We start from the raw sequence: 23908 nt of genomic DNA, 5'->3' as shown, positions 1-23908 counted from the left end.
ACTTTTTTTGCTCTACAGGAAGAAAAAGAAGGAGGCTTAACCGCTTACTGGAAGGACATACGATCGGCTTGTTGGGTTGTTGAAAGCACTTTCTGTGCTCGTAGTAATGATGACATGGCACCCTGTGTACAGTAGGATTGAGGAGTACATTAACTTGACAATTACTTTTCCTTTAGGAGATGAAAGCCCTCTATCATGGTTTTGTGGGCCTTTAGTCTTCAGGGTTGCCCATATACTCAGCGGCACTGGTTTCCTCTCTTCCGGTGTGACACCCATCTCATCCCATTACCGTTTGTGACTTGCTACTGTCGGGAGAAAAAAGAACATAAATAATGTATTCCTCGGGTGTATCCACCCCCAGATCAATGGCAATTCAGAGACCATCTACAAAGACGGTTGGCTCAAGGCCATATTTGATCACTTCCACTGTGCACGATCACTGCTCCCTTTTTTGTCAGCCCGCTGAGACTCAATTATTTCCAAGTGTTTGTAAGCTATTGTTGAAAGAACATGAAGTGAATATTTAAAGTTGGTGAGGGGAAGAGAAATCTTTGATGAGACATGAAAACAGCAGATGGGAGGGTAATAGTGAACTGTTTAACGGAGAGAGTGGAGGAGAAAAAGAAAGAGGAGAATGGAAAATGATGCGATACTGTATCGTATTCCTCATTGGGATTCTGGGAAGAGAGTTGTATGCATGACAGCAGGCTAGCCTCTGCTGTGTTCATGCAATATAACAGACAAAAAGAAGAAATTACAGAGCACTTGATCACTGAAGGAAGCTGAGCAGGTCATTGCATTCAATCAGTAGTAAATGGAGTGCAACTTGTATGATTTCTCCTACTTTGAAAGGACATAAACAGTTTTTGGCATGGTTCAGTATTATTTCTAAGCTGAACCAGAGGGTATGCCACTAGTTTCAGGAAAGAAAGAAATAGATTTCCAAATAATCCCCAAGGTGTTTGTGGTTATAAATTAATATCTTGAAGAAGATGATGCAGATTTGTGTTACAAGGAACAACAGACAGAAAAGTTTTCCTGCCATGAGCGCGCAGATTTATTTTTCCTATCATATCCCTTGCTGGGCTTTTTCCTTCATAACCCAGATGGCTGGGCCCATAGCCCGAGATTTTCAGCACAAGAAGAATGTATTTATTTTTTCTTTAATTTCAAACTGTGTGAAATCTTCAGCAAGAATTGATGGTACGGATTGGCTGCTACTCTGACTGTGCCACGGATAATGAGTGTTTGTGTGAAGGGCAAGTCACACACCAAAATTAGATCAAAGGTCTGCACTCCATAGGCATCAAACGGTGGGTAGAAGTTATGCTCCAGTACGGGTAGTGCCATTCCTATTCAGTTACTCTGATGTCATACCACTGGTAATGACTGGATATGCTTAAAGAAACGGCTTTTGATGTTTGGTTCCCGAGTGAACATATCTTGGTTTTATCAGTCTAATTTACATTCCAGACAGTATTTGAAGGAGTTGAACTGTGTAGGTAATCATCCAACTCTTGCAGTGCAAGCACTGATCAGTCTTTGTCCAGTGCCATTAGACAAAGACTTCACAGTGTTGTTTTAGCTTCCAATACCTCCACCTGCCACGCATTGTGCCAAGCATGTCCTGAGCCAAATATCTGGGTTTCTGCGTGTGTCTGGTTTTATTAGACATGGAGTGATTTTTGTGTGGAAAATAATGCTAATACACTAGCATCATGGACAGAACACACTGAGAGTTTTGAGTTCTTTGTTCATTGATGTGGTGCCGTTGAGCAAAGACCTTATGATGGCGTCACACATTCAATGCACTCACATGGGCCAGCTTATATGGCCCACACTCACCACCTATTGTATAAGGAGTCACCAACTATTAATCCTCTTTATGTGGCAAATGTGGAGTGATTCTAATTACAAGGTGATGAAGTGATTAGCCTTTTGGCTAAGCCAGTAAAACAAACTGGCTTTACTGGGAGTTTTGCTGATGTATGAGTGTTTTGTAGGTTGCTCATTGGGTCTACACCTTCAATACTTTTGTATTTTGTTCAATGCATCTGCATGAGTTTACGTCCGTTCTAATAGTTTTTACTTTTGTGACAGCAACTTGCATTAAATCCTTCCTTCTCATTAGCACTAGGCATTATTGTTGAAGCTACATAGTAAAGATGATGGAAATACATATCTTTCTCTGTATTAAATTTGAGATCTGCTCCTACACAACCCTTACTGTTCATTTGAATAATCATTTGTTTGTTTTTTATACCAGCAAGATCTAGAGTACACTGTAGCAAATTGCTAAAGAACAAGATTTTTGTGCAGTAAGGTACCATTAGTACCATTAGTAGTAGAGTGCATTATTATCCTGTTAATTCTGATGCCTTTGAGGAAAAAAAATAATATCAACATACTGCTGCTCTCTGGGTTTTTCAACTGAATAAAAGTTTCTGTTGCTCATTTAAACTTTATCTCTGATCTGGTGTGTTATTTCTTTATTTTAAAGGGTTGCAAAGAATAAATGGCTCTGAACTAAAGTGTGGGGTGCTTCTGTGGATAGGATTTAGGGAAAACATGTTCAATTCAGTAGCTATGGAGGGGTTATTTCACTAATATAATAGTTATTTGTTAATTTGGACTTTTTTGTGTGTCAATTAGTTTATTTATTAAATCCAAACTCTTTTAGGTTTTACACAATTTATTTAGCATTACTGTTACACATTGTCTAATTATATCTTTTGACATATATGTCTGTAATATCAACAATAAAAACTGATGGAGATGTTAGTAGTGTGTGCACACTGTATACTGTGTAACTAAGACTGGGATCATGTTGTCTCAAAAAAGAATAAGATGAAATTCTGCACACAGTGTTGCTGAGAGTTTGAGTATGTGAGCTCTAGGCTGAGCACTGAGTGTATACCCTTGGGTTTCAAGACACTGCTCTAAAGATCCTTTGTGAGTTGTATTAGAGACTGTCTGACCCTCTAAAGCAAGAACTCTGATCTCTCAGCTGCTGTAGGAGGTGGTGACATTTGGGTAGTCCCAACCTTATCAACCGTGTTTTTAAATTTAGAAAAAAAAATCAATTATAATAAAAATGAGAAAAGTATATAACTTGCCCTGCTCACCATCAGCAAGGCTTAAAGAATAATTTATGAAGTTATATGTTCACTCAACTTTTACATACCAGAGTCAGTAAATTGCCATCCTTGTTTTATGTCTAACTTTGCTCTAAGGTAACATCTTAGGACATTGCATGTGTTACAGTAACTTTATCTTTTTTATATACAGGCTGTGCTTTTCCATGATCTAATATTCCCATGCTGATTTTCTAGATTTCAATATAATTAATTCTACCTATAATTAGACAAGTACTTCATTTCATATATATCGTCATTCAATCAGGAAAGTGTTATACTAGACTCCAATATTCTCAACATCCAGTTATCCAATGTATTTCCTCAGATGATCACAGACATAAACAGGAAGAGAGATAATTGCATTTGGGTTAAATAGAGGATTGTTTAAATGTAGACAGTGCCTGTTATTTATTTATTTATTTATTTATTTATTTATTTTCTCCTCTGACTCGTCATCTGAGATGAGTTCTTGCGGTTATTTACCAGAAATGAGTCAGCAAATGTAACCATTTCCTTCTTTATAGTAACATGCAGGCATAAGGATGCACTGAGTGCTTCTAGAGTCTATCATCATGATGGAGACGATATCAATATAGTTTCCAAATGGTCCATTCAGATGTTTTAGAAATATATCAAAGGAAGTGTGGGTAGTGTGGATTCCTGTTATTATGCAGTCCTACTAGCTCTGTCTATATCTTGCATGTCAACTGAGAGGAAAAATGTTAACTTGCAATGCAGTTGCAAGTGTTAATACCTTAATATAGATAAATCACAAAGCCATGATTATAGGTTTAATGAAAATTCATATTACAGACTCGAAACACTGTATCGCTTCTGCTTACCAAATTCAAAAAATTAAATAACATTAACATGATTTATGGAAGGTTAAATATGTTTTCTTTCCTTTCAATGTAAGGTCCCTATAAAAATGTCTTTTCTTATTCATAATGTTGATGCAAATCAATTTATTGTAATGCCAGTAGAAAAAATGCGCTATTTGTCTACCAACCTACCAACACTTCAGTAAGAGAATGTGAAAATACTGCCTCACGTTCCTTAAGTATAGGTTCAAATGAAAGTCAAAATCTAGAGGGAGGTGACCAAGAAGGCAATGTGTTGTGACTGAGCAAATTGAGCCACATGAGAGAATACACTACATGACAGTCAGCAGTTTTAATAAGGATGTTCTCACTGACAGTAAGCTTTAATGAGCAAGGTGAACCAAGCCATTTTTAATGAAAAAAACTGAATGTTTTCCTTTATCTCAGCAGGTTTTGCAGGATCTAAGCACAATGGTGCTTTTTTAGGACTCTGTAGGACACTATTAAAAATAATATATTACAGAGAATATTGACGCTTTACAAGCAAAAACTGTGGAAATACTGTTTTACATTTTGTAAAGTCGTCCATAGCAATAGCAATAGTAATAACACACTTCAAGTCACTAAGTAATGTTTGAATTAAGAGCTTATACAAACCTCCAAATATATCAATGCTGCTACTAAGAAGAGCAAATTATCTCTCACTCAAAGCAAATGTGGGTTTATTATAACAAAAGACTGAAACACATGGGCAGCGATGATGGAGGATTAGTTAACTCAAGGATTTTAATTGCTTGTCATTGCTGGCTTTTCTTTGACTGTGATATTTCAGACTTAGATCCTTATCCAATGATCATAGTCCTTACCTTTTATTTCTCTTTGGTAAGCATGCTGGCCTTCAGAATTTGCAGTTATGTTTTCCGCTCAATTTCATTTGAACTACATATGAAAATCTAATTTAATAAGAGATATGTGTACTTTATAATCCAGTAATATTGGATATATGCACCGAACTAAATACTATATGATTATATAATTAACAGATTTTTAGGCTGTGTAGTCGGCTCTATTTTCGTAATGACGTATTATCAGTAACTAGCAGTAAATTACTGGTGCTCCTCCAAGGGTAGATGGTGGGTGTTGACAATAACTATACTGTGATTTTGGTGAACTTTTGATTACATTTAAAGTATATAAGAAATGAGATTTTAACACTGCCATCTCCACGCCTTCTCACTTTTTATATGTTGAGCAAGAGAGTTAACAGTTTAAATAGAATTGAATTTAAATGAAAAATGATATGCCTTTATTCAAGTTTTATTTTTTATTAGGTTTTCTTGTTGCTTGTTTTAAAGTCCCTGCACAAGAGTTCAGTGTGACCTGGTCTTAGCCTTGACTCAAGCTATCGTTTTGAGCCATTACTTGGTGGATTTGCCAGTGTTTTAAGGATCATCCATTGTGAAAGGTTCACTTATGGTTCAAATTCATCTTTTGGACAGATGGCCTCAACCTTCAAGCACTCTTTGATATCATGCAGAATTCACAGATGAATCATTTACTGCAAGCTGCCAGTCCCCGAGGCTGCAAAGCAACCCCGAACCTTTCCTTTTTCACCACTAAGCTTCATAGTTGATATGACATTCATGAAAAGCTGTCTTTGGTCTATGCCCATCATATCTACTGTTACTGTGGCCAAACAAGTTCTATCTTTGATGCATCTGTCCGTAGCACATTATGCCATGAGGCCTCTGGCCAGATTGTTAAACTGTTTGCAGATTCTCGAGTAAATCTATAAAGATTCTTTCCTTTAGATTTATGTACTTGTGTTCTTCTTTTATTTATATTATCAAAAACAGTATAAATATACTGTACTTACTTCCACTCACATCTTTAGGCAGGAATAAATGTTGACAGAATAATAAACCATACTATAGTAGTAGTAGTACTACTACTACTACCACTACTACTACTACTAATAATAATAATAATAAGAAGAAGAAGAAGAAGAAGATCTGATCTTTGCCTTATTTGCTGTACAGCATATTATTTAATAAAGACCTCTGTGCTAATTATCTGGTTGGAAAAGGCTTTTCCCTGACAAGCTTCCCATGCAGGTCAAATTTGTGCAAACTTTGCTGTTTGTAGAGATATAGAGATATGCATTTTGACAAAAATAATTACAGTAATGTGATGGGCTTTGCATCAAATACTCCAGTCTTGGGTGAATGTTGGACTCCTTTGAATAAGATTTTGTGAATGTTTCCAGATTCTTAGTTATTTCTAGACAACAGCATGGTAGAGCTACACACTTAAGAAGCAACGTGAATGCCAAACATCAGTTAGAGGTTTACATTAAAGAAGACTGGTTGCACCTGTCTCTGCTGAATAGTTTTAACCATAAAGCCTTATGTGGAACACACAATTCTATTTTTATGGACTTTAAGATACGAATGAATGTGAGTCTAATGATGTCATTTTTATATATTGAAATATGTTGAGAAATAAACAACATCCCCTGGGGGCAGAGTGGGTCATGTGTAGCTCACAAGACCCCTTGATACAGACACACACCAGCTTAAAGACAGCAAACTGTGGCATTGGAGTTGCATAAGTGTTGAATGCAAGAAGATGGAGAACAAAGATGGGAAGTGTCAGATTTTGCAGTGGACTTGTCACGGTTGGCAGAGGTAAACGTGCAAATAGGTTCCTTTAAAGAGTCCTCTTGTGCTGATTAACAACATTCAGCATCATCGTTGTTAATCATCAAAGTTCATAGTCAATATTTTTTCTCCATCAATGTTTCTATTGCCTATAGATTTGATCAAAAATTGGAACAAGCCATTTACATTTATTACAAAATAAAATGTTAATATTAGGGATTTTCTTTGCAACCTATCTTATTTAGAAAAGTGAATCACACTTTATTGCTGCTTAAATATGAGGCATGCATAACAATCCATATAGAAAATACCTTAATGGTTTGCCAAGTGTGGCTAATGTTAGTAGTGCTAGCACCAGCAGCCTTCATGTCCATGTATCTGTACTGAATGTGGTTAGGCATAAGTAGTTGCATGCCATTTTATTCTGTCACAGTTAAAAGAATCAAATTTATTTTCATTTTCTGCATCAAAATACTGACAAATAAGCTGTTATAACAAGATTTTTATTGATCATACTGTTCTCATACAACATTCGGGCACAGAGAGATGGGAAGCTGCCATCAGATAGGTCTGCAGGATGGCAGTAAAGCATATTTGACTCAGCATTTTACTCAAGCTTTAAATTAAATATGAATAATTTGTTTATCCAACTAATATTACTTATTTGAACTGGCGTATAGTAGCTACTTTTAGTCATGTGGTTGATGAATCACATCATTCCACAGATAAAACAAAAAAAAAGAAAAACGAAATGATCTCCACTTGGACATGCCTGTTCTATGATCCATTATAGACCTGTGCATGGGCTTGCAATCCAAGCCACACTGATTGACAGTGTAATGGGGAGGATAAAAGTGGTGCAGTCTACAGCGTGGATACAAACTCTAATTTTATTTTTATTGCACAAAAAGATGAGACTGTGATGGTAAAGTCGAAACTGCATCTGGACAGAAACATCTGCATTATGCTGCTAACACAACTTTGGCTATTTGCAAGCATTTGCACAGACAGCATGATAACTCTAAGCTAGCCAAGAAGCCAGAGTGATGATAAAGCTGAGTGGGATTTGTGTTGTTGTGTCAAACTGTAGAAAGTAATGTTCTCTTGGAAGTAATTAAGTAACGTACTACATTACTTTACTTAAGTATTTTGTGTAATATGTGTAATACATTGCTTTTTTGAGTAACGAACCCAACATTTACAGTAAAGTGAGGAAATATCGCCACAGTGCACAAACATTTGACCACACAGCATGCAGTTAATTCGCACAAATGTGATATCTTTGATATTGCTGCTTAGTCGATGAGAACCAAATGAGAATCAATACCAGAATCGATAATGGAATCATAATTACTAAATTCTTATCAGTTCCTATCCCTAATTGTTCATTACAGTAGAGCTAGTACACTACATCTCATTGGATGTTTACTATGCGGGTACAGTGCAAATACAGTATCTTTACAACTGTCTTCTCCTCATTTAAAATCTGCTGAAGTTGCATAATTAACAAACTATAATTTGTTGAAATAACTGTTAATTTTGCTTTAACTGATATGTTTGGCTTATTAGCATCTTAGGGATCCTGTCTGTCCTGTCTGTGGTTTTAGGTAGTCACCATGTGATAAAGTAGTGACTGTGCACAAAGCTGCCTGGTGTGCACTCAGTCGTACCAAGAAGCTAATGCATGTCAAGAGTACAGAAACAACAGAACCTATCTAATTAGCTGTGCAACAGAGCAGCAGCTCAGTAAATGCCTTTTGTAAGACTGGACAGCAGTTACAGCGAAAAACCTAATGGTTCAATGAGAGTGAGTGATTTTGGATCTTGAGTCTTTGGCAATCAAATCTTTACTATAAAGGGATCTGAGAAGCACAGAGTAGAATATAAGAGTTACCATAACCGACCACATTATGGATCCAGTCTGCCTTCCGGTGGTTTAATATTACACAGTAAGTGAGTTCAGTTGCTAGTCTAGTTGCAAGTCTGTGCTATTCATAGGAAGACTAAGAAAGTTGGAATAAATATCCTCAGCATCCTTTGTCTCTTTGAAAAATTTGCACTTTTGCATTGATTTACATGTTACAGCCCAGTTTCCCCCAAAAACTCATTGTTACTTAATTCAGTTTTTCAAGATCTACTTTTCTTGGAAAGTGGATCTTGTTTTGATTTTTTGTTTGTTTGTTTTGTTTTTTACATAAAATTTTAACCTTTTTTTTGTACATCTCTTTTTTTTTCTTTCCTATTATTACATACTAAGGTTTTGAACATCCAATCTCACATAATGTGTTTGTGTATTGTAAATAGCTGATAAAAAGTTAAAATGTCAACCAACACTGTGAAAAAGCCCTGTTTCTGTGACAACAACTTACCCAGCTGTCTAATTACCTCAAGAAGAAGCTCTCAACATCTAATAGAAGGTTTCGCAATCATCATCCTTGTATTCAACTTCTTATTCGCTGGCAACAGATGTGCTAAAGTTAGCAAGTTTTTTGTACATCTCTGATTGCAGTGATGAATGCTGCTCACTGACAATAGTTTTGAGAAGTGCCCTCAAGCCTATTGAGCTCCAAGATCACGGACATTCAGTATCAGTTTTTGTCCTTGTCCCTTTCACACAAATATTTCTCTGAAGTCTTTGACTATTTTAATTACAATATGTACTGCATGATGATGAATTTCCTCAATTATTTACAATTTCATTTTAAGAAATGCTTTACTTAAATTGTTGAACTGTTTGCCCCATTCAGCCGTTGACAGTGGTTAACCCATACCCATCTTTACCTCTGAAAGACTGTGCTCATCTGGACTATTCAATATATATATTCATTAGTTGTGGTTATGAAAGCATATAAAATAATGTTATAATCACACTTAACTGTAAGTAAATATATGTTTTATTTAGATTTTCAAATAGTTGCATTCTGTTTTTATTTAGATTTTAACAGCACACAATTGTTTTCCAGCGGGTGGGTTGTGAATAATCCTATTTGTTGCTGACTTTGCTTACTTGCATTTCAAGGCATATATGAAGAATATGGCATTCTGGTTGTAGAATTACATCTGTTCATAGTTGAAAAGCAGTTTTTCAACAAATTAATTCAACACCTGAAGTTTAACAACAGTTGAATTCTGCTCTATCATCTCAGGCATAGATAATAGATAAGGGTTGCCATCATCAACTTTTATTGATGAGCTGTGATTTTCACAGAAGAATATATAATATTTTATGTGAAACTTTAACTTAAGAACGGTACATATGCATCTGAAGGTAAATAAACATCCATCCACTTCTGGGGTCGGTGGGTGGGGGTGGGTCAGGCTGGGGGCTGGAGCCTATCCCAGCTGTCTTAGGGCGAGAGGCAGGGTGCACCCTGGACAGTTTGCCAGTCTGTTGCAGGGCTAACACACATAGACGCAGACAACCATTCGCACTCACATTCACACCTATGGGAAATTTAGAGTTAACCTAGAGTTAACAATTAACCTATCACCACTAGATGCATGTCTGTGGACTGTGGGAGGAAGCCGGAGTACCCGGAGAGAACCCACGTAAACATGGAGAGAACATGCAAACTCCACACAGAAAGACCCCGGCCTGATGGTGGATTTGAACTCAGAGCCTTCTTGCTGTGAGGCAACAGTACTAACCACCGTGCCACCCTAAATAAAATATATAAATAAACCTATATATTTTATTTATGTTATTTTATTTATAAAATAACATAGACTTCATCTAAGTCCATCAATTCACATGTATGGGCTTTCCATATGGCTTGAAACAACTACATCCACCAAACATACTTTAAAAAGGTTCAGTTTGGCAAAAGATAACAACTGCAGGCACGTGCAGAGGGGGGGGGGGGCTAGAGGGGCTTGAGCACCCGCCCCTTTCATGATGGGTGCCCAAAGTGCCCTTTTGTTGAGGCAACTTTTCAAAAAAAAGTTATTATTATTATTTTTTATGTGTGTGTGCGTGCGGAGTCCTGTCTGTGCCCTTCAACAATAATATTTAACTATTAATCACAGTTTTGCTAAATAAAAGGATCTGGCTTGCATCAGTCACATGATCACATTTAACCAATGATCGCCCTTGACGGCAGAACGCGCTGGTTACGAGCCGGGAACGAGCTCACAAAGAGCACGCGCATTTTAGCGGTCCGGAGCTGTAGGAGAAACACAAGTTAACTCAGAGACACAGACTGATGCGACAAAACCAGTAAGTAGGTGTACAGCGCACACTGTAGTGTGTAGCACACAGGAGTATTAGCTTATTACGTACATGTTGTCTTGTTGCAGCTGACGAACTGAAACAAACGAGCATGCTGTGTGTGCAACAGCGTGACAAACATTACCTGTCCTTTTTTATTTTATTAATGTGTGTGTTTTATTTAGATGGATTTTTAAAAAAAAATATTACTCATGATATAACATTGTCCAGACATGGCTGGTAAGGGCATGAGGAGGAAACAGTAGGAGCTGTGTGAGGCTACTAAAGGCAGTGCTATAACATTTTTCTGTCATCATTTTATTATAGATTAAGTGCAAGAGTTGTTAGGTGTGGATAATTAGATTATAGTTTATTGCAATAGCAAGTTGTGCCTTGTTCTCAGATAGACAGCAAGTGGAGAGTGATATATGAAATGATGGGATGGAAGGAAGAAGAGAAGCAAAGAGTGATTCACAGGCAGAGCCTAATTTATTTCTCACAGTTTTTTGTGTCCTTATGGTTCCAAGCGCTGTCACCAATCTTTGCATTTTGTTATTATCTCATGACACTTGTTTAATCAGCTACCATCTCTCCTGTGGACTTTTTAATGTCTACAGTCTCAGATCAGCACAGCCCTGCCCTCCAGCACTATCTACAGCAACCCCTCAACAGCAACATTGTACCCATCGGATAAATCATTGGCTACGTTTGCTTTGCCTTGTTGCCCATATTAGATTCTTGATGAATGTGTGTTGTTGTTATTCAGCCTGGCTCAATGTGCCCCTTTTTAACTTTGAGCACCCGCCCCTTTAAACCTCTCTGCACGGCCCTGAACAACTGGTTGATAAGATTGGCGTCTTACCATGAACACTGACCTTCAGTTATCACCATGGTTGTTAGACTGTGGTTCTACTGTACTTTGTTGCCATTTAAGAATAAATATGACTTTTTTTAAATACAATGATGTAATATAAATGATATAGTACATAAAGGCAGAAAAATTAAAGGAATCTAAAATGGAATAGTAAGCAAGACAGTCTTGGTGGACACCATTTATTTCAGTAGATTTGCATAACTAGCTTGTGTTTATTCAGTTTTTATTCTGTATGGAATAGCAATACAGCCATCATAGTGATTTTTATTTATTCATAAAAATTATGCACAGCTCATTGATTTACTGCTCATTGCCTTAGGCCTGTCTCTTTCACACAACAGTTTTCTTCTATTTTCCTGTGTCTGATAATCTGTGATAAGTTGTGAATTTAAAAAAAAAAAAGAAAAAAAAAGTCGTCATTTCTAACATTCAGAATTTCAAATTGCTATAAGTATTTTCTTTCCCTTTTCTATACTGGATACTGGAAAATAATATCATTACTATTTCGATTCAAATTAGTTGATTTTGAGTCAAAGTAACTGTTTGTGACAGATATAGTAAAATGACCTCCACATCTCTGAGATACTCTATTTATTCAAGACTGGAAAAAAATCAGAGTAGTGCTGTGGTATGACTAAAAATTTGTATGTTTACAGTGCAAATCAAAAGACTGTGACATCCATGTGTATGACTTGGTACGCTCTCTCTGGAGGAGCTAAGCAATGCCCACAATAACACTTTGAAACAGAGTAGGTGAAAAAGATTATGCGTGCCATTGGTTAAAGCAAAACAAATTAACTATTAAAAAATAAAACCTGCACTCACAGCTCATTTTAAGCAGAATTTCTTCTGGTGCATCTTTGGTCCATCTTCATACTTTCCTGTTCACTCTTGTGCTACCTAGCTTGCTAGATGTATCTGGTTTGCTCTTTAGTTGTAATTGACCTGGTTCTTGGGTATCTGTTGCTTGTAGTGTTCCCCTCTCAAGTAAATTTTACCCAGCTTTCTATGTGGAAATTTTTTTTAATAATTTACACTTACTTAGTTTACAGCAAACGTTCAAGTCACTGGTACTGTGATATATGGAAACAAATCTTTTTAAAGGAAACTTAAACCAGCACTTGGTAACATTTAACCATCAAAATCTAACCAGTTATTTCAAGACCAATTAAATTTTTGTGCCAAATTTGAGGAAACAGTGAGCCAAACACATAAAGCCTCTGACCTGTTAGGTGTGGCTGTGTGCAGGCAGGAATAGGACCCAAGGTGCAGACTCCGGAGACAGATGTGAACTCAAAACAACTTTAATGTTAAACTCAAATATAACATAACTGGAAAAATCAAAATAAACTTACACCGGAGGAATGACAGAACACACAGCTAGGAAAACGGTAGATCGCGACACGGACACAGAGAAACACAGGGCTTAAATACACAGAGGGAGTAATCAGGGAATGAATAACAGGAGGGAAATACAGCTGGGGCAAATCAGAACTGACGAGACAAAAGGAAGCGTAAACTGAACACACTAAGACAGAGACCTTCAAAGTAAAACAGGAAACACATAACAGACTCACATGCAGGCACTACAGAGGGAACAGAGACGTGGGACCAGGGCAGACACAAACACTGACTGAACACGGGGATATAGGAACTAAGGATACAGAGACGCGAACTAGACAAGGGGATGCAGGTGATAGGGGAGACAGAGCAACTAAAGAAGACAGAGACATAAGCCATAAGACGGAACTCAAAGAAACCAAAAACTAGAATTTATAAATAATAACATTAACTCAAAAACCCTGGGTCGACGACCCAGGCATCCTAACAGTACCCCCCCCCCCCCCTTAAGGGCTGGCTTCCAGACAGCCCAAACCAAAACATCAAAATCAAAAAAAACAAAAACAACCCAACCAGGGTGGGCGGCGGGGGAAACAGGATGGAGGGCTCGAAACAAAACAAGGAGCCAGAAACAACAAAACAAAAAAAAAAAAAAGTGCAAAACACTGGAGCCCAGAAAGCAACAGAACAAAACACAGAAACAAAGTCCAAAACAACAGCACCAAGGCCCAGTCAAAGTCCAAAAGCAAACAAACAAAAGAGCTCACGAAAGGCGCAGAGGCCCAGGCAATAGTCTCAAAAAAGTTCAGGGGGCCGGCCCGGAGGCTGACGGCACAACAGTCCAAACCCGGGTAGGTCAGGGGGGTGGCCCGGAGGCTGATGGTCCAAGAGCCCAGAAAACAGTTCAGGAGGCCGGCCGGGCAGAAGGCACCAGTGGCGACGGAGCAGATCAGGAGGCCGGCCGGGCGGGAGGCACCGACGGCGGCGGAGCAGGTCAGGAGGCCGGCCGGGCGGGAGGCACCGACGGCGGCGTAGTCCAGGGGGCTGTCCATGACGGCAACGACGTCCAGTCATCGGCCGGACAGAACGTGCAGGCCGGACAGGACGCGCAGGCCGGGCAGGACGAGCAGGAACAGACAGCATGGAGACCTCAGGAGCAGACGAAGCTGAACACTCGGAGACTGGACCAGGCGGAGCTGCAGAGGCTGAGGCCGGACCAGGCGAAGCAGAAGCCGAAGCTGGACCAGGCGTAGCACAGGCTGAGGCCGAAGCTGGTCCAGGCGGAGGCGAAGCAGGAACAGAGGCTGAGGCTGAGGCCGGACCAGGCGAAGCTGCAGAGGCTGAGGCCGGACCAGGCGAAGCTGCAGAGGCTGAGGCCGGACCAGGCGAAGCTGCAGAGGCTGAGGCCGGACCAGGCGAAGCTGCAGAGGCTGAGGCCGGACCAGGCGAAGCTGCAGAGGCTGAGGCCGGACCAGGCGGTGGAGCCGGTGGTGGCTGAACGGCCCCCTCGGACCCTCCAGCGGAGACAGACGGCTGAAGCGGCCCCTCGGACCCTCCAGCGGAGACAGACGGCTGAAGCGGCCCCTCGGACCCTCCAGCGGAGACAGGTGGCTGAACGGGCCCCTCGGATCCTCCAGCAGGAAGAGACGGCTGAAGCGATTCCTCGGACCCTCCAGCGGAGACAGGAGGCTGAGCAAACAACTGAGGCAGAAACTGAGCAGGTGACTGAGCTGATAGGTGAGCTAATGTCTGAGCTATGGAGAGAAGTTTAAGTTGTATTGACTGTTGTAACGAAGGCAGTAATGGCGGGTGAGGTGGTGGATTAGCAGATGGTTGGACTAGGTTGTCTGAGCCTACGGATCCTACAGAAAACTGCTGGACGGGCTCACCTGAGCCTCCAGCGAGGTCAGAAACAGGTGCAAGTACCTGCCGGACACCAGCCACTCCCACCCGAGGAGAAGGTACGGGTGCAGGAGCTAACTGGTTCCCGGTCATCCTCACCCTGGGAGCCGAGACAGGCACAGTCAACGGCTGGGCAGCTGCAGTCCCCACCCGAGGAGCTGGTACGGGTGCAGCGACAGGCAGAGGCTCAGCCAGCCTAGACACCTGAGCAGGGACCAGCCGGACCTCAGCCTCCCTCACCTGAAGCACTGAAACAGGTGCAGGGGAATGCTGGGCCTGAGCTGCCCTGGGAGCAGGAACACAATGGTGCGAAGGAGCAGGCTCAGCAAACACAGACTCTTCTAAAATGTTTTTTAACTTCCTACCACCACCACGTCTAACAGTCTTAATAGTCTCAGTCTTAGCAGTGTTCACATGATTGTTTTTTTCCAGCTCCGAGGAACGACAGCAATCACAACTCACCACCGGGAGTTGCTCCGCAGAAAAAGAGTGGTGACGGTGTGAGCGTCGCCTCCTCCGGGAAGTGGGAGGTGGCGAACTGGGCTGCGAATCCTCCAAAGGACCGGGCTGCGATGAGGAAGCAGAGAGTTTGTGAAGCTCAGAACGCGGCAGACCCAAAAACAGAGCGAAGGACTGCAGCGGAGTGAGTCTAATGTCCGGTGTCACATAACCTCTCTTCCTCCGCCGCTTAACTCTCTTGTCGGACTGGTAATCCAGGGGTGAAGGCGGAGGTGTAGCGACTGGAGAGAAGGAGCACGTGCTCAACCTGATCGCCCGAGGCATAGACGCTGGCTCGGCCGTAGCCACGGCAGTTTGGAGGCTGCGGGGCCCTCCCAAAGCCAAACGTGACCCATAGAAGGGTGACTGGAGCTCCTGGGCATGCTCAGCTTCCTCCCTCACGATCTCCTTGAGGAAGGCAGAAACTGCGGGTCGCTGATACCACACGGAGTCTGCTGGGTCCATAGTATGGTCGCGATCTTCTGTTAGGTGTGGCTGTGTGCAGGCAGGAATAGGACCCAAGGTGCAGACTCCGGAGACAGATGTGAACTCAAAACAACTTTAATGTTAAACTCAAATATAACATAACTGGAAAAATCAAAATAAACTTACACCGGAGGAATGACAGAACACACAGCTAGGAAAACGGTAGATCGCGACACGGACACAGAGAAACACAGGGCTTAAATACACAGAGGGAGTAATCAGGGAATGAATAACAGGAGGGAAATACAGCTGGGGCAAATCAGAACTGACGAGACAGAAGGAAGCGTAAACTGAACACACTAAGACAGAGACCTTCAAAGTAAAACAGGAAACACATAACATAGACTCACATGCAGGCACTACAGAGGGAACAGAGACGTGGGACGAGGGCAGACACAAACACTGACTGAACACGGGGATATAGGAACTAAGGATACATAGAGACGCGAACTAGACAAGGGGATGCAGGTGATAGGGGAGACAGAGCAACTAAAGAAGACAGAGACATAAGCCATAAGACGGAACTCAAAGAAACCAAAAACTAGAATTTATAAATAATAACATTAACTCAAAAACCCTGGGTCGACGACCCAGGCATCCTAACATGACCATAGTTGTCTTTGTTTAATACCCACACTTTCTGATTACAGGAACTGTGAAAAATAAGTTATCATCTTTGTCAGATGCTGTCCATAAAGTGGTCCACTTAACAAGATTACAATTATAGATGTTTTAAGGCTGTTAAACCCCTCACTACACACTTTATACACTTTTCTCGGACAGACATTAACATTTTCACATTTCTCTCTCTTGTTTAAACATTCTCAAAGTTCTCAAAGTTCAAAAGAAAAATAAGTCCATAGAATGAAACCAGAGATCAAAACCTGTTTTCAGGCCCAAACATTTGTTTGAGAAATAAAAATATGAACATTTTCCTATAAATAATAATGATGGATTTTAGAACTAACAAATTTAATTTCACTTTGATGGTGCAAAACATTTCAACGACATTGTTGGGTTTGTTGGGGAGAGAACTTACAAACATACAGTACAGCACTTTAGAGTCACAGAAGACACAGAACAATGCGCCGTTAAAAAAAACAGAAAAAAACATGCAAAATTGTGCTAAGAAAAATCTGCGACACTGTGAGGCCGCGAAAGGTGAACCGTGTTATAACGAGGGACCACTGTATAAGGCTGATGCGGTGTCTCAGATTCTTACAGTTCTTTCTGTCCTTAACTCATTACCCTATACTGAGTTTTAAAAATATTCAGATCCACAAGCAGCAGATATCAGTCTGCTCAATGATCCACACTGTAGCTTCGAGTGCTGACAGAAAGACAAAATACAACATTTTAGATATGCTTACTCATAAATGGGCATCAGACTGTCCAGGTGTGACCACTATGAAAGGAAGAGCTTACACGTTGAAGCAGGATGAGAAATACATGTCACAATGAGAGCCAGCACATTAAGTCATCACTCCATCATCACGTAGAAATGTTAATCAGGTTGGAGTAGTAGGCAGGATATTGTGCAGGGGAGGTGGTGTGGCAGAGGTGACAGAAGGCTTTCTGTCTCTGACAAGGCCTTTGCAAAATCTCTTGGGCAGCTTGGCTGTGGGCATAGTTTAGCTCCGGGCTTCTTCTCTGTTTTTCTCGGTTCCATAAATAACAAGGGGCAGACGGAGGCAAAGACAATGAGCAAGTGAGGACAATGTGGCAAGGAGGCTGAGCGCCTGAAAAAGAAACAGACAGTTAGTTGTCCTGAAGACAAAAAGAACCAAACAGTGATTTGTTGTTCAGAACAGAGTCAGATTGGGGATGAATAGTAGCATAACATTGGGAGAACAAAAACGCAAAACACTGCAGAAGAGAGATAAGGTTCACCCTACAAAGGTATGGGGGAAAAGGCAAGATGCTCTTTCTCACCCTGAGAAATGCTTTAAGGAAATGTACTTGCTACTGGACTGCAATTAATGCTGTACTGTGCAAGGAATGATTCAGTGTACTGAAACGTAGAATAATTACATACTGTATTATCATATATTAAATACATTTTTAATCTTAGCGTAGTATACCAGTCTTAGTGAGTCAGTTAGTAACATGGACACTGTGCCCCATACATATAGTGTTTTTAACTATGTTTCACTTGGTGCTGTAGGTTATTTTACTGTGGGAATGTTTAGCTTCTTTATATATTCTGTTGACATTTCAATAATAAGTGAATACGCTAGCGAAGTAAAAAGGAAAGCAAATTGTAATATTGTAGATAGGAGTAAATAGAGCCCCAGTCATCAGGCACTTTACATACTACTTTCTATAAATTTTAACCAGGATTTCTCTTTTTATTGTGTATATAATGGTCACCCTGACCAGTAAGAAGGTCAGACTTTTCCACAGGTCACCATAGGGGAAGCTGAACGGTAGTTTGCATGGTAAAGTGGCACTGCTTTACTTCTACAGCTTCTGCACAAGGATATTGGACAAATGAGGGCTGAGTAGAATAAAGGTAAAGCAGACTCACCATGCATATACATGTATAAAGTCATTTGCTGTCCTACAGCAATGGCATTTCACCATATATGGAAATTTTTTAAGTGCAATGCTTCTGTTTTAACAAAAAGGCTTAACTGTGCATTAACATAATTAACTATTTAGCTAATTATGTCACAATATTTTTTTTGTTTTGTTTTTAAGTCGTACTAAATACCATTAGACTGGATCATTTTCTACAATGTTACTGCTCAGTAATTTGAAGAGGTGTTACGATTACTCTGTTTTGCATTAACACTGAAATATCTCCAATTTTCTTCCAGTAATGATGGTTGTTTCTCTCTCCAGCAGCCATTTTCTGTGATTCTGCTGGTTACGACTGTCTATCTTGAGATTCAACGGCTACAACCCACATTATCCTCCATTTTTTGCATAAACAGCTGGAGGCCACCAAATCTGAATACTGCCCTGCAAGGCTCAGGGACAACAAACAAATAATTGTCATATTGCTAGTGTAACAGTGTAAAAGGACTGCTTTTTGAATTTCCTGTTCCTTTCATTTACAGAGATTAGGAGGGCACCTTGTTGTATATGGACATAATGCCTGAGTACACTGTATCATTCTACTTTCCAACTCCTTGGGGTCAATAATTTTGTTTTGGTGGCTGACATATATAATATATTAGTATATATTAATAATAATAATAATAATAGTCTTGACAAGCCTAATGGGGTAATCGTGCGCATTATCAGTATAATGTCTCCCTTAAGTTTTAAGTAGATTAAAAAAAATACCACTTCACAACAATTGATCATTCTTCTACATATTGGAAGATTCAATTCAATTCAATTCAATTCAATTTTATTTATATAGCGCCAAATCACAACAAAAGTCGCCTCAAGGCGCTTCATAGATACAGAGAAAAACCCAACAATCATATGACCCCCTATGAGCAAGCACTTTGGCGACAGTGGGAAGGAAAAACTCCCTTTTAACAGGAAGAAACCTCCGGCAGAACCAGGCTCAGGGAGGGGCGGCCATCTGCTGCGACCGGTTGGGGTGAGAGAAGGAAGACAGGATAAAGACATGCTGTGGAAGAGAGACAGAGGTTAATAACAGATATGATTCAATGCAGAGAGGTCTATTAATACATAGTGAGTGAGAAAGGTGACTGGAAAGGAAAAACTCAATGCATCATGGGAATCCCCCGGCAGCCTACATCTATTGCAGCATAACAAAGGGAGGATTCAGGGTCACCTGGTCCAGCCCTAACTATATGCTTTAGAAAAAAGGAAAGTTTTAAGCCTAATCTTAAAAGTAGAGATAGTGTCTGTCTCCCGAATCCAAACTGGAAGCTGGTTCCACAGAAGAGGGGCCTGAAAACTGAAGGCTCTCCCTCCCATTCTACTTTTAAATACTCTAGGAACAACAAGTAGGCCTGCTTTCTATTCTCTTAAGTCAGCATTTTGTCCCAAGTCTTCTCAGTTCTAGTTTAGTCATTGAATTCTCCTTCAAATTCGTGAGGAATGGTGATAGACAGCAGCTAATGTTTGACTGCACGTGGAGACGAGCTATTCCGTTGGCATATTCCGTTCAGCACACTTAGGAAATGAGGAAAGCTTGTTAGTTCAAAATCTAATCATTTATACAGGAAATTGTAAAACCAAAGGTGTTTGAGTGTAGCATTGGGCAGCATGGTAGTACGGTGGTTAACCGTACTACCATCAGGCCGGGGTCTTTCTGCGTGGAATTTGTATGTTCTCTCCATGTTTGCATGGGTTCTGTCCGGGTATTCTGGCTTCCTCCCACAGTCCACAGACATGCAATTGTCTGGAAACACTAAATTGCCACATAGGTGTGAATGTGACTCTTGTCTATGTGTTAGACTGGCGACCTGTCCAGGGTGTACTTTGTCTCTTGCCTTAAGACAGCTGGGATAGGCTGCAGTGCCCCCTGCGACTCTGAAAAGGATAAGCAGAAGTGAATGGATGTATGTTTGAATGGAAAAGCGCTTTAGCAGTTGTACTTGAGCTGCTAGTGGTTTGTGGTCTAGCTACATTGCCATCACAGTCTGATTTTTTTTTAACTCTAGTAGTACTCCTTTTATTTATTCATGGTGGTGGCATGGCCTTTTGAGTTCTTGGCTTGATTTCTTATGATGCCATTTCCTGTCATCTGTTTGTATGTTGTGGTCTGGGTCTAATCACCCGATTAATCTACCTTCACCTGTTCATGACATGATTTAAGCTTTCTTGTGTTTGTTTGTGTGATGATGATAATAATAATGATATATTTTATTATAATTGCTGTTTAATGTCTATTTTATACAATATAAAATTACTGCAGAAAAAATAACATAAAGTTTAGATCATTAACTACGCAGTGCACAATACTCTCTGAGATAGAATAGTGTAGTACCATGAGATTTTAAAATTTTGGACAGATTTTATGAATTTTGGCAGAAGATTTATGGTAACCACTTCTGCAGGATGACAGATGGCAGAAATGTTGTTGCTGATTGGTGATCTCACAGGGGGCGATAGGAACATTGGAATATAGAGCACATCACCCAACCCCAATAGAGAAGCTAGCGTTTATTTTAATGCTTGTTAATGTTGCTTCAAAGTTTCATGGCAGCTGTGAGAATGAAGCACTTGCTGAAGTGCTGACGTACCACATTTTACACTGCTCAGAATGAATATTAATTTCACACACAGGTGGAATAAATAACATTAACCAACTTCCACCCATCCATTTTTCTTAATCTCTTATTCAATTCAGGGTGGCAGGGGAGCTGGAGCCTATCCGAGCTGTCATAGGGTGAAAGGTGGGACACGCTCTGGATAGGTCATCAGTCTGTCACAGGGCTAACACAGAGATATACAACCATTCATGTTCACATTTATATCTACAGCTAATTTAGAATAACCAGATTAACATAAGAAGAATGTCTTCAGAGTGTGAGGAAGACAGAGTGCCAACAGAGAACCCATGTAAGCACTGGGAGAACAGGCAAACTGCACACATAGGACCCACGCCACTCGGTGGGTTTGAACCACGACCTTGTTTGTAAGGCAACAGTGCTAACAACTGTATCACCATGCTGCACCATTGACCAACTTATTGAAATATTTTGTTGAAGGCACTGGGTTGTTGAACTCATGTAAGTGACCCAGCTTTCCACCCAACAACCCAAAGAACTGCTGGCAGGTGTCCTAGTTCCAGACACCACAAATCACAGCCAGAAGGCCCCAATAGGTCAGAGCTGTTTTGACAGCTAGAGGGGGATCTACACAATATTTGGCAAATCTTGTGGCTGACTGATGTACATCACATTATCAGATATAGACCTGGTAATTTGACATTACCAGGTCTGATCCAGAGCAATAGGTATAGTGTCATGTCGCCAATTCCAAGTGCTTGTAATCTGAAAATATGTGCATGCATATTCAAAATGTGATTTATAGTTTCTCAGCCACAACCCACAGCACTGTAAATTATGAGAGGTACAAAAATTGAAAGGCATTTCTGTAATTATGGTTGACTTCTTTTGATAAAAGTAATAAAAAGATGTGAATCACAATATGTAGGTTTTTATTATTTCTACTAGGGGCACATACACAGCATAATTTTAGTCAGAGACATTGTCATCCTTTCTTTTTATGACAAATGCAGTTGACTTGCTCAGAGCAATTTTCCTGCCTAATCTAAAAACCATCTTTAGTTGAAATGAACAACCAATCCCCCTTATCCCCACCTCCTCATTCACCCCCTGTAAATTGTGTTAACAAAGACCAGGCTATTTATAGTTGTTCGCTATTATCTTTTCTCATAAGAAAAAAATACTGAATGTGCTGTACTAGATGTACAACATGTACTGTGGACATATCTATTTTAAATGCACATGCAAAGTTTGATGAATTATGGAAATGGTTTTTGATCAAGTGTCTTTGTGGAACTGTGAGAGAATATTTGATGTAGTAGAAGAATCAAGGAATGTTCTGCATGCCTTCCTAGAAACCATTTGAAAGTAATGATATCCCCAAAATGAGGAATGCATAGGGCCATCTGCTCTGTGATATGACTATGCAAATGGTAGTTCAAAATACAAGTGAGCTTAGTAATCAAAGATTGTTGATATTCTTGAAGCACTTTGAAGTTAATTTTTGAAGTATCCTAAACAGAAACAACTCACAATGTAAAACAACCAAGACCTCTTGGTGAGTTTAATTAGTATTTTTAGAGGGCCTATCGTCATGAGCAATTACTCCTTAACAAAGTGTTACCTTTATTTTCAGGAAGCACACAGTTGAACTGTTCCTTGAATTATTGGAGACAAGAGTGGGTGGTTCCAAGAAATTGTTGTCTGAAGCCATTAAATTGTCAAGCAACATCTTTAATTGCATGTGATTGTAGATGGGGGGGAATATTCATTTGTTTTTAACCATTTAAACACGTGTTTCTACTGTGCGCAACATCATATTTATTACAGGACAGAATAATAATATAGGGGCAGTCATGATGATGTAAATGATGAATCATTTTATGTAAGATAGGAATGTAGAAATCTGTTATACCACATAAAATGACTCTATAATGCTTTTCTTACATCTAATGATGTAAATGCAGAATTTCCCAGATGCATAAAGCATATCTGTTTTTATTTATTCATATTTCCCTGTAAAAATGTATTTGTTCTAGTCTTTCAACTCCGTCTCCATGAATCAATTACATGAAGTCCAATGGAAATACTCAAAAGAATTAAATGAAATTAATAAGTTCAAACTTTGGACTCTACATATTTCTTTATCTGTATACATTTCTTGGGACATTAAAGAGATAAACTCCAACAAAGCTCATTAAAATGAAAGATCTTCACAAAAGCAAATGGGAAATATAATCATTTACAGTGTTTTTGTCACAGCACATGATGATTCTGATTAAACTTTATGCTCTGATGACTCTGCGGATCTGCTGTGTATTAATATTGTAATGGCAGCATTGCCATTTCAACACATCCTCTTCAAACATTAACTTGGCTAATATAAAGGTTGAATGATTATCATCTGACAGACAACCATACAGAACTGCAAACATAACAATATTCTTCATTTCATGGTTCAGTTGTTAGCACATTAGTATGAGAAAATACTAATTGTTACTGGTTCCACAGATCTTTTACAGTGCAGCTAACGTTTTTTGTTACATAAGCTACACCCTTTCCTGACGCGAGGTTGAGTGTGCATTTATCCTCGAATGAAACATATACACAACTGAGTGGAATGATCCTTGACATACACAAGATGCTGAGTTGCACTGTGCTTTACTGAGCAAAAACAATTTACTTAGTTTTTGTACTGGGGCTACATACAGTACCGATGTTTTGTGTTTAAAACACCCTGGACATGTTATGCAAACGTGCCTGTGGAAAGGGTGATTGTGGCCCTGATTGTGTACTGTTTTAATGTGAAGGTATTTGTTAGTT

The 23908-nt window shown here is 39.8% G+C and overlaps 2 protein-coding genes across 3 annotated transcripts in view; one reads left to right on the top strand and one right to left on the bottom strand.

Moving 5' to 3' along the window:
* Nucleotides 1–23908, top strand: part of lingo2 (leucine rich repeat and Ig domain containing 2) — a 239702-nt gene that overhangs the window by 21667 nt on the left and 194127 nt on the right. The gene's annotated exons all lie outside the window — the stretch shown is intronic.
* LOC146716841 (uncharacterized) lies at nt 13836–15928 on the bottom strand. The gene has a single exon (XM_085435345.1). It carries the CDS (start codon nt 15903–15905, stop codon nt 13836–13838), a length of 2070 nt encoding a protein of 689 aa, XP_085291471.1. The 5' UTR covers nt 15906–15928.

The sequence above is a fragment of the Copadichromis virginalis genome, linkage group LG2, assembly GCF_057382275.1.
Source record: "Copadichromis virginalis isolate Kocher_CV1m ecotype Utaka linkage group LG2, C_Virginalis_male_GT1.1, whole genome shotgun sequence".
Taxonomy (NCBI): domain Eukaryota; kingdom Metazoa; phylum Chordata; class Actinopteri; order Cichliformes; family Cichlidae; genus Copadichromis; species Copadichromis virginalis.
The sequence above is the reverse complement of the archived record's forward strand: the minus strand, read 5'-3'. Positions and strand labels throughout refer to the sequence as shown.

What these genes read in the sequence shown, in the direction of transcription:
- LOC146716841 (XM_085435345.1), bottom strand. Translation starts at nt 15,905, where the DNA reads ATGGACCCAGCAGACTCCGTGTGGTATCAGCGACCCGCAGTTTCTGCC.